The 17,504-nt window shown below is 37.5% G+C and overlaps 1 protein-coding gene across 1 annotated transcript in view; it reads left to right on the top strand.

Annotated features, from left to right (window-relative positions):
• SIGLEC15 (sialic acid binding Ig like lectin 15) overlaps positions 1-17,022 on the top strand; it is a 50,559-nt gene extending 33,537 nt beyond the window's left edge. Inside the window, exons 3-6 of the mRNA XM_051973326.1 lie at positions 7,694-8,077; positions 12,439-12,798; positions 14,261-14,291; positions 16,716-17,022. Of these exons, the coding sequence (XP_051829286.1) occupies positions 7,694-8,077; positions 12,439-12,798; positions 14,261-14,291; positions 16,716-16,797 (857 nt within the window). The 3' untranslated portion in view covers positions 16,798-17,022. The remainder of the gene's footprint in view (positions 1-7,693; positions 8,078-12,438; positions 12,799-14,260; positions 14,292-16,715) is intronic.
• The last annotated feature ends 482 nt before the right edge of the window (positions 17,023-17,504 follow it).

Here is a 17,504-nt window from a genome sequence, read left to right as displayed (position 1 = left end):
CACGTGTCAAAACTCAGATCATGTAAGTTTGCTTATGTTTGGAGACTAGGGGGAGGGTAACAAAAGAGAGACAGAGAGACAGAGAAAGAGGTATCAGCTGATATGAGTCAGTCAGAAAGTGGGGATTTTAACTGGTACAGGGAATAAGTGGCCAAAAAATTTTAGCCACACATGGTCCCAAAACTGCACATGCCTGATCTGTGTGTTCCATGTAACACGGAAACAAAAAGCCACAGCTAAGAATAAACACAACCAATTGCATCCCTTCTTTCTTCCTATCAGTTGACATTTTTCACTAAAACCACAACTCTGACTTTACCCTGAAATTTCCAGAAAAGTCATCTTGTGATAATAATTCCCATTACTATAGTTTTAAGATTTATAAAGAATTTTCCTCAAAACAATTCAAAGACATAAGTTATGAAATTTTATAATCCTGATTTTTTAGAAGAACTTGAAGTTATAAAGACACAATAACTTTCTGAAAGTCCAAGTAGGCTAGTACCTTTCCACTATCCTATAGTGAGGAAGAACAGAGTTTTGCACACTCCCTCTCTCCCCTGGAACCCATTTATCTATCGGTATGGGAGCTTAGCTATTTTTAGCATAAGGTATGTAAAGTGTTTGCAAGAACTACCCAAAAATGAGATAATAATAACAATATTAATAATATTACCCAGCACCCTCTTGGGCAACTATATTTTAAATCTATCTCTTCTGCCTTTTACCTACCTACATATATTCCCTGGCTTCCATATCTGTTTCTCCCTTCAATTTTGGCTATGGATGCTGATCCCAGCTAACTATCAAGTTGTGAAGTGGCTTGACATAAATATTCCTTTACCACTCTGGGGAGTAATATCAAAAGGTTTATAAGTCTCTTCATCTTTTTGTTAGCTCCAATCCCCCAGCCAGAAATAGCACATCTGGTAAAAATACTTCCGTGTTGCATCTATGTATCTCCATCTCTTTTTTAAGTATCTTTTTCCCTCAGTTGCCTCTTCCCAATTATATTCCCAATAAGCACCTGTCACTAGCAAAGATTAATAGTTAACACTGTTAGAAAAAAGGAGATCTACAGGCACAGGTCTCCCCCTTGCCCAGAAAAAAAAGATTTCAGTCTCTCATGAAGTTACTCAAGGGGAGAAAGCAGACTCAGGATTACTATCTTCGAGTATGTAATTGAGGGTAGAAGATTGAGCAATACAGTTTCTGTCCGAATGCATCCTGTATAATTTTGTGCCATGAGTAATCTCACTCCCAAAGTCCTACCCTTTTTCTTTATGGTTGTATCTCTTCCTCTGACTCCACAATCTCCACATAGCTTTTTAATAGCTTCCATTTCTCCAAAATGCATGTCCTCTAATCAGGAGGTATATTCTTTGATTCTGTTCCCTAAAGTTCCTGAATTGACTTTTAAAGTCCAGCCAGAAGCATGGCCTATTCTTCTAAATTCTAAATGAGTAAATCATTGAGTGTCCCTGGGCCTCATCTTTCTTAACTGGAAAATAAGTTAGAATCCTGAGATTCCTTCCAGGCATAGATCTATTATCTATAATCCCATAATAAGTATTTTTTAAAAAATAAATCTTCCTGACTAACTCATACATCATAAAAGAATTGCCAAAAATTTACACTTAGTTCAACACCTATTCTTTGACCTCTTTTCTGTGATTAGGTTTAAGTAAAGCAAATTACTTATAATAAACAGAGCCTTGAAAAGAAGGCAGGAGATATAGGATCTAGCAATCACTTTGCTAATAGCAGTGTGACCTTAAGCAAGCTATATCACCCTCTGGGCTTCCTTCTTCCCTTCTGTAAAATGAAGGAGTTAGATTTAATGAATGCTAGAATTCTCTTCCACTCTAGCACTCTATCATAATAACTTACATAAAGCCTTACTAGAAACTTTACTGCAATCTAATAATAATCCTGTTATTATTTCCATTTTATAGATAAGGAAGCTGAGTCTGAGAGGTAGAGAGCTGGTTTCCAAGTCAGGGAGATCTGAGATCAAGCCCCTCTCTAACATTTAATGACTAGGTGACCCTAGTCAAGTCATTTAATTTCTAAGCATTCTGAGCAACACTCTTAAGACTTTAAATTATAGAGAAGGTATCAGCTGCATTAAAAAAAAAAAATCCAGTTTCTTTGCTCAAAAGTTCCCTAATCCAGTGAAACCACAGTTCTTGTCTATATCCCTTTGTTGTTATTTTTCAGTTGTATTCAGCTCTTTATGACCCCATTTGGGGTTTTCTTGGCAAAGATGTTGCAATGGTTTGCCATTTCCTTCTTCAGTTCATTTTACAAAGTGCCCAGGGTTACACAGCTAGTAAGTCTCTGAGACTAGATTTGAATTCACATCCTCCTGACTCCAGTCCCAGAGAGCTATCAATTATCCCTCTGCAATCCTTACATATGAGGTAATTAAGACCAGAGTAAAGTGATTTGCCCAAGAGCACACCAAGAGAAGGTATTAGAGCCAGAATTTGAACTATTAGCATCTGAAGGAGCCTTCAGTTTAATTATATTCAATTCAATTAAAGTAATATACTTTCTACAATGTACTGGGCTAAATGCTGAGAAGACTAAGAGTTCCCATCCTCTAGAAGCTTATATTTTATTCATATAGTACTTATTGAAAATCTACTCTATGCCCAGCCCTTTCTCATCCTCATTAAGTTGTCCCATTCTCTTTTTTGGAAACAGAAACTTGGAGGCAGCTCCATTATGCCCATAATTCAGATAAAACTATACTAGAGTATTGCATTTGGAGCCAGATGCCAAGGGTTCAAATCCCAGTTCTTCCACTTACTACCTGAGTGGTCTTGGGCAAGCATTTGAGACTCATTTTCCTTATAGTTAAATGAGGGGACAGAGGTCTAGATCTCTTCTAGCTCTTTTATAATTTGATTTGTGCTATTTACTCCATCAACCAAAGCACCAAGCCTTTGCTTCTTGAAATTCCCCAAATAATTATAACCAATACCTCCCCTTTCCAGTGATCACCAGAGGAGGGGAAGGAACATTTTAGCTTCAACAGCAGCAACTACTTTTTGCCCCTGCTCCTAGTCTTGACATGGCCCACTCTCCTTACAGGTCTGCAAAGGAAAATAAAGAAATAGAAGATATCCATTCAAAGACAGAACCCTTTTAAAGTCCAGGAAAAAAAAATGCAGAGGAGAGTAAAAAGTGATAGATGGAATCCATATTGTGAGAGGGACTGCTTCATTGACCAACTGGAATTCCTCCATAAAAGAGTGATCAATTTAATCAATAACCATTCATAGAGAATTTGATGTTGAATTAAATTGAAGGCAACTGAAGAGTATTCTGGAGTTACAAGGAATTATTTCATTTAGCCATAAAAGCACATATTGATAGCTGGAAGGAACTTCTAATCCAGATTTCTCATTTTACAGATAAGGAAACTGAGATTCAGAAAAATTCAATGACTTTCCGATGACTACACAGTTTAGTCAATGACACAATGGCAACTAGAAAGCAGAGTCCTGGGCTCCCAGACCATTGCACTTTCAACAGAACAGTACTTCCCAGTGTCAGTGCCATGACTCTCTAGTTCAATGATCTCCTCTAAAAATTGAGTTCAGGTCAACTTTCTCTCTCTTTCTCTCTCTCTCTCTCTCTCTCTCTCTCTCTCTCTCTCTCTCTCTCTCTCTCTCTCTCTCTCTCTCTCTCTCTCTCTCTCTCTATATATATATGGGGTGATCTCTGGCTGAGAGCAGCTGATATATGCTTATCTATCACTAAAGAACTAAATCAACAAAGACAAGAGTTGAATAAAATAAGAGTAACAAACTCCAGAGTGCAGCGCTCATACTTCAATATTTCAAAGATCTGAAATTTCCATTTGTTTAGTGTAGGTTAGCTTTGCTTGCCCAACTAAACTGTCAGCTTACTGAGGGCAAGAACCTTGATTTCTCTACCTTTTCTGTTTGTCTCACAGTGTCCAGTATAAGTGTTCAGTGCCCATAATAAGAAATAACAAGTTCATACTTTTTCATAACTACACCCCACAATGGGCAACCAAGGCACTATAAACCAGCTTAGAGAAAGCAAGTGTAGACAAGGAACTTTGCACCTGCCTACCCCCTCGTAACTCCCGTCACAGTCAAGTCATAGTAGAATAATGCATTGAAGCATCTCTACAGATTAGTTTATCAAAGATGCACAATCTAAAAAGGCTTCAAACACAAGTGGGAGGGGAGGATCCTGGAGGACTCCAAGTAGTTGTTCCTTTAACGAGGAAAGCTGGATTGGATGAAAAATCAAAAAGGGAATGGGTAGGATTCCTCTTCTGGATGAGAGAGCAGGTGTGAACAGTAAATGTCAATCTGGAATTGAGAAGCACGGAGTTGAGCCAAACCAAATGTTTTTGGCCCCTAAGCATTTCTGTTTTGATTTTTCAATCCAAGAACCATTGAAAGCACACTTTAGATTTGATTTCCCTAGAAACATTCACCAGAACATCAATGTGTAAGAGGGAGCCAGGGCCCACGCCCACTTGGGTTTGGCTTGTCCTGTAAACAGGAAGCCAATCCCCCACCCCCAATAGCAAAGGAGCCAAGTTTATGACACTTGATGAAATGGTCTCTCTGTTCCATAAGCAGACACAGATAGAAACCTGGCCAGCGAGTGTGTTTTTCCTATACAGATTTCTTTCTTGCATTAAACTTTCCCTATAATTTTTATCCCTTGGTCCTAGTTCTACTTGCTAGAGCCAAATTAATTCTTCCTTACTCATTATGATTTCTCATCTCTTTGTCCCTCCTGGACATTCTATGACTTATCAGGGTCCCATACATAAAGTGCTTCCTACAGCCAAACAGTGCTCCAGATTGTGGCCAGACCTAAACAGTGAATCTCTCCCCTTCCTTATTCTAGATACTACATTTCAATTAATGCAGCTTAATATTACATTAGCTTCATTAGCTCCAATGCCAGGATAGTGAGTGAGTCTGAACTTGTGACCCACTCAGATTCCCAAACCTCACAGACAAACTGCTCTCTGGCCATTGCAGCCAACGTGTATTTGTTCTGTTAATTTTTAGAACCCTAAAATTAGAAATTTTTACATTTATCGTATAGTCACTCCATCTACTCAAATTCAAATGTGACTTCAGACATTGTGTGACCCTGGTCAGGACTTAACTTCTGTCTGCCTCAATTTCTTCAATTATAAGATAGGAATAATAATAGCACCTACCTCCTCAGAAGATCAGATGAGATAGTATTTATAAAGCACTTAGCACAGTGCCTGGCACATAGTGTTATTGTTGTTCAACTGCTTTTCAGACATGTCCAATTCTTTGTGACTCCACTTGGGGTTTTCTTGGCAGAGGTACTGGCATGATTTGCCATTTCCTTCTCCAGCTCATTTCACAGATAAGAAAACTGAGACAAACAGAGATTAAGTGACTTGCCCAGGATCATACAGCTAATAACTATCTGAGACCTGATTTGAACTCAGAAAGATGAGTCTCTGACTCTAGGCCTGATAATCTATCCACTGTACCATTTAATTGCCCCTGGCCATGATAGGTGTTCTATAAATGTTTATTTCCTTCCTTCCTTCCTTTTGATAAATTTTCTAGGTGGTATGTTTTCACTATTTTTCAAACTGGTTAAATGTCTCACCCTGTTTAGCTTTCCCTGGTTTCTCTAGAGCTTCTTCTAATGCAGATGTCTGCATTCTACATCCAATAGATGTACTAGTCCCTCCCTATCTTAATGGAGTATCTGGTAAAGAGCTATAATTGGCAAAGTCCATGCCTAGCAAAGGCACCCATTTGTAAGATGGGTTTCTGGGAATGCAGCCATGAGAGGAAGGCCCATTTGCAATCTTGAGTTTATTAGCATAACAATAAAGATTTCACAATCTATTAGCTTGCTTTATAAACAGAATAGTTCAGGTTCTCTATTGTCCCTATCAGAGAGAGGAGACTGCCACCAAAACCCTTCTCAATGGCATTATTGATGTCCATCCTAGAAGACTCTGCTAAGGGAGATCGATGGTACATGCCCTAGTTTTTTCAATAAGATACATGTACTCTCCTGAAGAGAATTCTTGCAATAAAGTTACATCTCACTTGTGTAGCAAATCGCAAGGGAAGGATTTCTACTTTACCTTTACCCAGTTCAGCTCCTTGGTGGCTCCATCGGTCTTATATAAAACTTAGAATAAAATGTAATCTCCTTCAGGGGAGAGACCATTTCATTTTTTTCTTTGTGTCTTCAGCAGCTAATACAATGCCTGGTTTAAATTAATTAGATGCTTAATAAATGCTTGCTGCATTGAACTGGGAAAGAAAATAAAGTTCTGCTAATGGACTTGAGCTAGAAAGGTTTTGAGTTTGGGCTGAACTAGGGATTATTTGTCATCCAATGACCAACCTAGCTAAGTAGAATGAAGCTCATTCTTCTCTAGAAAGTCACCTACCAATTGATGAATTGGGATGGGTGCAGGTGATAGAATAGTGAATGAAAGAGAGGCAATGTGATGTAGTTGGTAGAGAGCCAGTCTCAGATCATGAAAGCCTGCATTTGAGTCCTAACACTCATATATTCTGGCTGTGTTAACATAGGAAAGTAATAATTTCTAAGTGACACAGGCAACTCTCTAAGACTCATTTACAGAATTACCATATTACATTGATGGAAGTAATTTTCTATGACAATGGGTTTCATTGTCATGGGTTTCAACCCAATCTTTTTAAATGATGAAATTGCTTGCTAAGGGTATGTACATAGATGTGTATGTGTGCATGTATGTATATGTGTATTATGTGAGTGAGAGGTTTAAATCTGTGTTGGTGGAGGGGAATGATAGTGTGCATGCTGATGGAAAAAAGGATCACAGATGCTTGAAGTAATGAAGATGAAGTGAAGGGTGAGGAAACTGAGTCACAAAGAAATTTTTATGATTTGCTCAAGGTTATGCATCAAATTGTAAGTCTAGACAGTCTCCTGAAGACCTGCCTCTGCCCTCACCTTACATTTAAACAAAGCAGACAGCTGTCTACAGGGCAAGATCCTTAAGATGCTTCCCAATCCTCCTGCCCATGATCATGCATGAACACACACACACACACACACACACACACACACACACCCTGCTTGAAAAATCTTTTAATAGGAAACAAAGTTTTTCCTCTATAGATTAAGTACAAGACTAAAAGAGCCAAGCTCCCTGAAAAGTGGGTGATAAGGCTGGAGAGTCAGAGGACCTTCGTTCAAACCTTGAACCTCTCCAAGTCAGTTTTCTCATTTGTAAAATTCTCACTTTAAAGTGGGAAATTTAGTAATCATCTATTCCAGGGGTCCTTAACCTTTTCTGGGTCATGATTTCTATTATCCAATCTATTTCCAAATTCCATGATCCTAGGTCCAAACGGTGACTTATATTCTCATTGAATGGTAAAGGAGGGATACTCAAGCTTTTCCCAGCAGCAGTTTGATGAGGGAAGAGAGAAAAGAAAGGATAGGGTGCTTGCTGGAAGGGAGAGAGTAGAAAAAGGTATCCTTGGAAAATAGGAAAAGTACAGGAAAGAGAGGCTTAGGGCCCTGAATGCAAACTTTCTCCAACAACAATTTTACCTGGGTAATCTTGCCTAGAAATGTCTCTTTAAATCCTGTTACTTTGAGAAAACTGATGCTGGTATTTATCTCTTAGGTGTCCCATCACACAAATGGTCCATGCAAGTCCCATCAGATGTGACAGGGGAAGCCGGCGGGGGAGTCGTCCTACTTTGCACCTTCACCCACCCCCACAAATATTACGATGGCATGATCACAGTCATCTGGAGGATTCGGGAGCCCTACAATGGGAGCCAAGTGTTCCGCTGTGTAGTTCACAGCTCCAGTGACCATTGCCAGACCGCTGTCAGCTACAAGGGCAAGTACAAACTGCTTGGCAACCCACGACACAACAACATCTCTATCAGGATTGATAACTTGACGTGGGCTGATGGCAACCGGTATTTCTGCCGGGTAGAATTTGCTGGAGACATCCATGATCGCTATGAGAGCAGAAGTGGAATCCGGCTGCACGTGATTGGTGAGGCAAGCATTCAGTTACCCATCCTTACTGAGCTTTAGGAGGCTCTGGACCTCATTCTGAGCAGAGCTGCCTGTCCTACAGGGACCAGCCCTTATTTGCCAAAGGGGAAAATGCCCTGAGATGTCAAGACAGAAGGGATCTTATCTAGTCCAAGGATTCTTAACCTTTTTTATGACATGAATTTCTCTGTCAGTGAAGCCTAAGGACTTACTTAATATATATAATTAGAATATATAAAATAAAATATATCATGTTACAAAGAAATCAACTAAATTGAAATTCACTTATCAAATAATTTTTTTTAATTCCTGGACTCCATGACAATCCAATCCTCTTATTTTTCAGATGACAGAAATGAGATACAAGAGGAGCTTATGTTGAGGAGTGAAGATCAGAGTAAGGCAGTTCAAAGCACACTGGATTTAGCATCAGATCCTTATTCTTTCATTTCCTACCTGAGTGACTGATGCAGGGCATTTAACTTCTCTAGATTTAATCATCCTTATAATGAGAGGATTTTACTAGATGACCCCTATGGTTCCTTCTAGATTTAAAATCATAATCCTATGATCCTCATGTTAAAAATACAAGGACCAAATTGTCAACATTAAATAATACTAAATATTAAATGATAGTGTAGCATAATAGAAAGTAGGGATGGATTTGAAGACAGAAAATATGGGTTCAAATCTGGTATTTAATAGCTGTGTGACTTTGTGGATACCATTTAATTCTCTGAACATCAGAATTACCCTTTGAACTCTTTCTAGTTTATACATATTCTTTCTAAAAGAAGGTGCCCAGAACTAAACAAAGTGCTCCAGATGTCTGACCAGGGCAGCATATAGCTGGAATTATTTCCTTAAATAATGTGATGACTCTTTTCACTCAACCAAAGATTATAGCACTTCCTTGACTGCTGTATCATTATATTGATTCATTTCAATTGAACAGTCTAGAGTTCTTAGAGGACTTTCAGTTCCCTAAGTATCAACTCCATTTCCCCACACCCTCTATTTCAGGATCATTTCTATTTATCCATGCCTCTCTTACCTTGCACTTGTAAAGTCAATTTTTTCCCAATTAATTATCATCTTATTAATATTGGCCCAAAGTTCTAACTTGTCAAGATCTTTTTGAATACTAAATATGTCAAGCAGTGGCATTAGCTCTCCCTCTCAGATTATATCCTCTACAAATTTTGCAAGTACCAAGCTATTGCTGTCAAAGGTGCCATTATCCCCCCAGCTCCTGAGACTCAAACTAAATGTCATCCACAATTCCTCAATTTCTCATCTCCTCCTAACCAATTTGTTGCCAAGGTCTGTCAATTTTACCTCTATAAGATCTTCCCCCTTCTCTCTTCTACTACTACTACTACTCATATAGGCTCTAATTGTCTCACACCTGGAGTATTACAATACCCTGTTGACAGCTCTGCCTGCCTCAAGTTTCCTTCCATTCCAGTCTATCCTCCACTGAGCTGTCAAAAGTGATCTTCCTAAAGTGAAGATCTGCTGTGGAGAAGGAAAAACTAGACTTCATTATGGAATGCAAAATGGATAGTTTTGATTATATTAAATTTAAATTTTTTTGTAGAAACAAAGCCAATGCAGATAAGATTAAAAGGGAAGCACTAAACTGGGGAAAAATTTTTTTACGCCCAATTCTTTACATGCTGATAAAGGCCTCACTTCTAAAATATCTAGAGAATTGACTCAAATTTATAAGAATAATGCTGAACTAAAATTGTGGTCTTACATTCTCAGAGAGAACCAAAATGACATCACTATGTTGAGATTCAAGTACAAGGTGTCCTGCTGTGGCTGATCAGACCAATATGAGCTTGTAAGCTTTATGGAGATGTCTCTAGATTTGGGCATCTCACATTTCTTTTTGAGTTACTACAGTTCTTCCACTGATTCAGTGATTCCCCTGATTCATCTTGTCAATGGCAGACCTCAGACTCTACCTAGGCTTCCTGATTCAAAGAACAATACTCTTCCTAACAAACTGTACTACCTCATATTTATTATAGTGAGCCTGAGGGCCTGGGAAAGGATTCTGAATCATCAAAGATTTGTTTCTGTTCAGAAGAACTTTCATCTTGCACATTTTATTTTTTCTATTCGCTAAAAAATTGGTGATACATACTTAGCACATAGAAGCTAAGAAAAAGAACTTCTGGGACTCTTAGAAGTAATCTAATACAATCACAGATATAGATAAGTTTCCAGATATAGATGAAGTCCCAGAAAAGAACAGTGGCTTTCCCAAAATCATACAAAATTATATTTTGAAATTTATAATGTATAATATATATCTAAGCATACATATATAAACAGATTTACACAGACATGTCCAAATGTATGGGAAATGTTGAATTTAGAATGAAGAAATCTAGGTTCATAACCCCCTCCTTCCTTTTCTTTTATGACTCCTCCTATTCCCATTAGAATGATTAGATACAAAAAGATAACACATATTATTATACTTCTCCTTCAGCTCCTAATTGACTGTACTTTTTTGTTATGATTTAAATGGAAAATCACTTCTCAGAACTCTTATAGAGGAGACCCATATAGACTAGATTGAAATTGAATTGTAAAAGAAGTTTCTGATGGGTTAGGTGAATATCACTATAATATTGAGTATAACAGTTATGATGGTAGTAACCAAAGTTTCTCATCTAGTCACTGAACTATGGCTTCTTGGGTCACCTTTTCATTGATCTTTCTCTTATTACAATTCTTTTTTTAAAAAATAATATTTCCCCCAATTACATGTAACAACTATTTTTAACACTTGTTTTACATAAAGTACATGTTTTACATAAAGTTTTGAGTTTCAAATTCTTCCTTCACTTCCCACCCTACACTTTTCCTTGAGACAGTAACTTCTCTGATATAGATTATACATGTGCAATCATGTAAAACATTTCTGTATTAGTCATTTTATGCAAGAGAGAGAGAGAGAGAGAGAGACAGAGAGAGAGAGAGAGAGAGAGAGAGAGAAAGAGAGAGAGAGAGAGAGAGAGAGAGAATATGCTTCAGATTTTATTCAGACAACATCAGTTCTTTCTCTGGATGCAGATAGCATTTTTATTTTCATCATGAATCCTTTGGGATTGTCTTGCTGTGAAGAGCTAAATCTGTCATACTTGATCGTCACCCAATCTTGCTATCATTGTGCACAACTTCACTCAGCATCAGTTCATATTAGTCTTTCCAAGTTTTTCTGAATCCACCTGCATTCATTACATTCAAATACCACAGCTTACTCAGCCATACTCCAATTGATACAAGGGTATCTACTCAATTTCCAGTTCCTTGCCACCACAAAGAGAGCTGCAACAAATACTTTTGCATTAGGGTCCCAGTTGTCCCCACATCCTTTCCAATATTTATCATTATCTTTTTCTATCATCTTAACCAATTTGATAGGTCTGAGGTAGTGACCTCAGAGTTGTTTAAATTTAATTAATTAAATTAAATTAAATTTGTTTTAATTTTAATTTCTAATCAATAGTGATTTAGAGCATTTTTTCAACATGACTATAAATGGCTTTAATTTCTTTATCTGAAAACTCTCTATTCATATCCTTTGACCATTTATCAATTGAGGCATGACTTGTATTCTTATAAATTTGACTCAATTCTCTAAAAATTTAAGAAATAAGGTCTTTAACAGAGATACTTACTATAAAAAATTTTCCCAGTTTTCTATTTTCTTTAAAATTTTGGTTGTACTAGTTTTGTTTGTGCAAAAAAATTTTAAATTTTATGTAATCAAAGTTATCCATTTTACAAGTTGTAATAATCTTTTTTCTCTTATTTGGTTCTAAATTCTCCCCTTATCATAGATTTGTCAGGTAAACTATTCTAGACTTTCCTAATTTGCTTATGCTATCACCCTTCCTGTGCAAATCATGAACCCAATTTTCTTATAGAATTTCTTAAAACCATAGCATAGTCTTAAAACTAGACAATTGTTCACTTCTCCCACACACATTCCTTATTTTTATTATTATTTATGAATTATTTAATTTACTTTATTAATATTTAATTAATTATTCCTACAAGAAGTCAGAGACTGGAATAAATGTACAATTCTAAATCTTCTGATCTTAGAGATCATAAGAGTCCAACCCCTTCATTTTTCAGATAAGGTAACTGAGTTTCAGAGAAATGAAAAGATTTGTCCAAAATTACACTGCTAGTAAAAGAACTGGGATTTGAACCAGGGTCCCCAATTCCACCACATTCTACCACACCCATGCTGTCTCACTTCATGACCTACAGAGTGGGAAGCAGTGCCCTCATTGCATGCTTCGTTTGACCTTGGTGGCTTCCCCCCAGCTGCTCCCAGGATTGTCAACATCACTGTGCTACCAGGCCCTGACCACGTTTTCAGTGCCCGATGCACCGCAGAAGGGGAGCCCCTGCCCTCCCTCATCTGGAGTGGTCCCAGTGCTGGCAACAGCACCTCCACCTACAGCCAGAGTCATCAGATCACCAAGGAGCTCCATGCTCTGGCCCAGGACGGCCGTTACACCTGCACCGCCTTCAACAGCCTAGGCAAGGCTGAGGGCAGTGTCTACTTCTACAAGTTCCGAGCAGCGAGTGACCCATCAGTACTTCTGACCCTCCTCTTTGCCCTGGGAATCAAACTCTTCCTGCTGCTGGTGATTCTGGGGGCCGTGGTGTACCAAAGCAAAGGTGGGTGCCTCTATCAGGTGTTCCCTAATATAAGAATTCAACAAGAATCCAAAAACAAAGAAAAATACTATCTTTGTTTTCACAGTTTATTACAATTCCATGGTTCACTGAGGATTTTCAGTAGAGACATTTTAATGGGACGGTTAGGTGACCTCATAGTGCACAGAAAGCTGGGCCTGGAGGCAGGAAGACTCATTTTCCTGAGTTCAAATTTGACCCCAGATACTAGCTGTGTGATCCTGAGCAAGTCACTTAAGATAGTTTGCCTCAGTTTCCTCATCTGTGAAATGCACCAGAGAAGGAAATAAAAAATCATTCCTGTATCGCTGTCAAGAAAACCTCAAATGAGTTCTCAATGAGTAGGAAACAATTAAAATTGCTCAAAAACAACAGTTAAATTGTATATTTTTTGAAAATTATATTTTTCTTTTTCTGTCACTAAAAATTACATTTTTCTTTCTCCTAAAAACTTAAAATTCTTTTTTTTAAATTTCATTCATTTTACATGTTGGTATAGATGAAGGCAAATCATTCTCATAAGAGCATAAAATGTTAGTGCTTAAAGGACTTTAGAGATTATCTAGCTCAACCCCATTTTTAGAAACAAACAAATTAAAGACCAAAGAGTTTGGATTGTAAGACCTTGGTTTATGCTGGAGTTCCGCCCTAATTAGGTATGTGACCAATGGCAAAATGACTTTAGCTCTTTAGGCCTTACTATGTTCATCTCTAAAATGAAGGAATTGGCCAAATAATCTCTAAGATCCTTCTAGTGCTAACATTTTACAACCCAATGAGAGTGAACAACAATTCACTCTCAATGTGTAAATGAATTCATTTACACGTTAAATGCAAAAAATTGATATTATATAGATCATTTCAGAACAAAAAAAAAGTCCAAAGCCAAACTCCTTCCCTGTTATTGTTGAGGGCATCATTATTCTTCCCAGTTTCCCAGGCTTACAACCTCATCTTCAACTTCTTACTCTCATTTATCTCACATACCAAATTTACTTACAAATTTTGTTTTTTCTATTTTTTCAGAATCTCACCTATAGCTAATATCTATCATCTATCTATAAAATATATTTATAAATATACATATATTTCACTTTACATAACTTATCAACAAATTAATTTTATGATTATATATTATATGAATTATTCTGATAATTTCTTTAATATTTATATAAATAAATTTATTATATATTGTATTATAAATATTACTTATATATAATGTATAACATTATATTCTATGTTGTACTTTACAATGTGTAATATTATATATTATCTCTAATATAAAACATAAAATAATATTTTTTATATATATAAAATTTCTCTTCTCCTCACTCATAAAGGCACAATCCAAGTCTAAGCCCTAATTACTGTCTACCAAGAGGGGACTTGCTTCATTGGAATAGAGGGTGGCATTTACTGTTATACTCTCTGTCTTATCCTACAGTGCATTCAACAGCCCAAGAGACCCTGTCACGGTAAGCAAGTCATTCTCCATCTTCCTGTACCCTTCCTCTTTTCTTAACCTATAAATAGGATTCCTCACTTTCCCAGTAGTTCAATAGAGCTGCTTTTACCTCCTACATTCTATTGCTAATTCTGAGGGCCTCACATCCATGGCATTCTAGGGTTATAAACAGAAAGTGGGACCTGTGCTAGGACCAAAGTTATCCAGCACCAGTCAGGCAGAATGGACCATTCTCTCCTCTATTCCCATCCAACCTTTCATTCAAGACTCAGTTGAAGTTTCTCTGATCCTATAGTTTCACTGGAGCAGCAAAGCCAAGATGGGCCCATCTGTGACCATACTGGCCTGTCAAGGGAACACTGACCACTGCTGGGGGTGACAAGTTGTATTAGAAAGCTCATTTTTCCCCTGACGCCCACTGTAGCATGTGCCATCTAATTTCATATAGACTTTGTGAGCTGGAAATCTCTGCTTACTACATGGCTTCTACCTCTACCTCATCCCTCAGATTTTGGCATTCCCAAAAATACCCTATTTCTTACTCAAGCTACTTGTGGCTTGCCTCAGCTCTTCTGGGCTGGCTCTTCTTTGGTCTAAACTCTGAAATAATCTCAGGAATAGCTTTCCTGACTTTTAGGGGGAAACTACCCCATAGGACTCTAGTAGATGGCATTCCTCCTATAGAAATCCTTACCTATTATAGGTGGACAAACCCAACCCCTAATCTAGAATTTTATAGCAAATTCTGGTTCTTCCAGAAGAAACTGGAATGTTTTAAAATGATCCCTTGTCCCTCCCTGAGCCAGCAAATCTATTGGTTTAGAATCTTGTATCTGGGAAGAAAAGGGGAATGTCAGAGTCTTTCTAGATTCCTGGTGAAAGCTACCTGCATTGTAACAGGAGGGATCTTTTCCATAGATAAAGATTGTCTCACTAGTCAGGACACAATGACAAAACACCTTAGCTTGCGCCATACAAATAGGGAAGGCTGAAAGGTGGAACTGGAGGAAAATGTTGAGAGTTGAGTTTTGCAAACCTAAGCCACTACTAAGCCACCAGGGTTTCTGGAAGATGCTCCAATGGACTCAGTGAGAAAATGTAGATAAATTCACTATGCTATCAGTAGATAGGGTCACTGACTCTAGTCTTCTCTGAAGTCACGCATTCCACAACATTTAGTAACAATCTGCTAAAAAGCTACAAATGCATTTTAGAATATAGCCAGTTTTTAAGAAATATGCTTCAAATATTGTTACAGCTCCAAGGTTTCTGAAGCATCATGGACTACAATACAGTAGTAACTGTAATCATCTGAGCCTACCAGTAGTTGTAGAAAAGTATCCTACCAGAACTAGTAGGATACATGTGCTGATGATTTAGAGGGATCATCAGGACAGAGGAGAAACCCACCTGGGAGTAAGAAGGGTGGAAGTCAAGTCTGCTTCCAAGGGAATAAGTAAAACAAAAGCCAGATCAAGTGAAGAAGAGCTTTTTTTTTTCTTTTTTTCCTTTCTTTCTTTTTTTTTTTCTTTTTTTCTTTTTTCTTTTTTTTTTTTTGCTGAAGCCATTAGGGTTAAGTATCTTGCCCAAGGTCACACAGCTAGGAAATATTAAGTGGCTGAGGCTAGACTTGAACTCAGGTCCTCCTGACTTCAGGGTGGTGCTCTATCCACTGCACCACCGAGCTGCCCACAAGAAGAGCTTCTTGAGAAAATAAAAATTAAAAGAGTGAAACAGAGATAGGTTGGGTTAGAAGCAGAGACGTCAATCCTCCAAGTTTTCATAGAATCAAAAAAGACATATAAGAAAACAGCTGTTGGTGAAATGATATTTTGTCTGATGAAAGCCTACCTGATCTATCACTGATTGACTGAAGTAGTGAACAGCTTTCTCCACTCCCACCCTTCCCCACACGTACACACAATTTATCAGCTTTGGTAGCTTAAAATTGTGTTAAGAATTTTGTGATACCCTGTGTACACATACACACACACACACACACACACACACACACACACACACACTCTTTTAATGTAAAAGAGCTGCAGGTTCAAGAAGGAAAGATGCAGTCCTTGCCCTTTAGGAAGTTTTATTCTGGTTGGGGAGACAAGATTCCCATGCGGAAAACATTGAGAAAATGATATAAGACAGGAAGGGCTTCGTGGAAGAGGTGCCTTTTAAGTTAAGACTTGAAGAAAAGGAAATATTTCATAGCTTACAGAAAATTAAGTTCTTTCAGACCTTAAATTTCTGTACTTTTAATACTGCTTGCTCTCCTGACTGCATTATAATTCAATTTGAAATGAATGTGAAGTCATCTAGTTTCCTATTTCTTAGTTGGACCACTTCTTCCCTATCTGCTTGCTACCCCATTTCTTCCTCTGCTTGGGTGAATTTCTTGCCACCATGTTGTCAGCTGTTCTTTCATCAGCAGGCCCCAGGTTCAGGAATCCAATTATGAAAACTTGAACCACGGCAACAATCGGGCCCCACCAGCAACTGCTGCCACACAATAATGAAAAGCTATAAAGCTGCAGCCTCTGAAAGATGAATCAGCCATGTGGCAAGTGACTCACTTCCTCCTTTCTTTGGATCTCAGAGCAAAAACCCAGTCCCTGAATTCAGCAACCTACAGCCCAGGGAAGCAGTCTAGTCATCCCAGCCCCCACTTGATTGACCCTCAACTACAAGATCACTCACACGAATTCAGAGATTAACAGGGAAATCAGAGCAGTATGTAACAATTTGTGTATGAAATATGATAGTTATCTAAATAAAGGAGAGACAAAGGAGAGAAAGAATACTATAGATTAATATTCCTAATGAATATTAACAAATATTAAATTAAGCATTAGCAAGAATATAAAACAACATATTACAGAGATGATTATATGTTATGATCAGGTTCTATTTATACCAAAAATATAAATTTGGTTCAGTATAAAACAAATTATTAACTATAACAGAGTATATTAACAAAAATAATAAAACCACATAATTATATAAATAGGTAATGAAAAAGGTTTTGTTTTGTTTTGTTTTTTACCAAAAACACTATTTGTTTCTATTTAAAACACTAGAAAAAAGAATAAGGAGAATTTTCCTTATGAAAAGTACTACCTATCATAAATCAAAAATAAACAATATATAGATATAGATATAAACAAGAGAACTTTCCATGAAATCATGGCAAAACAAGGATGTTCACTATTACCACTAATAA

This window comes from Antechinus flavipes, chromosome 1, assembly GCF_016432865.1.
Source record: "Antechinus flavipes isolate AdamAnt ecotype Samford, QLD, Australia chromosome 1, AdamAnt_v2, whole genome shotgun sequence".
Classification (NCBI taxonomy): domain Eukaryota; kingdom Metazoa; phylum Chordata; class Mammalia; order Dasyuromorphia; family Dasyuridae; genus Antechinus; species Antechinus flavipes.
This window is presented reverse-complemented; position numbering and strand designations above follow the sequence as displayed.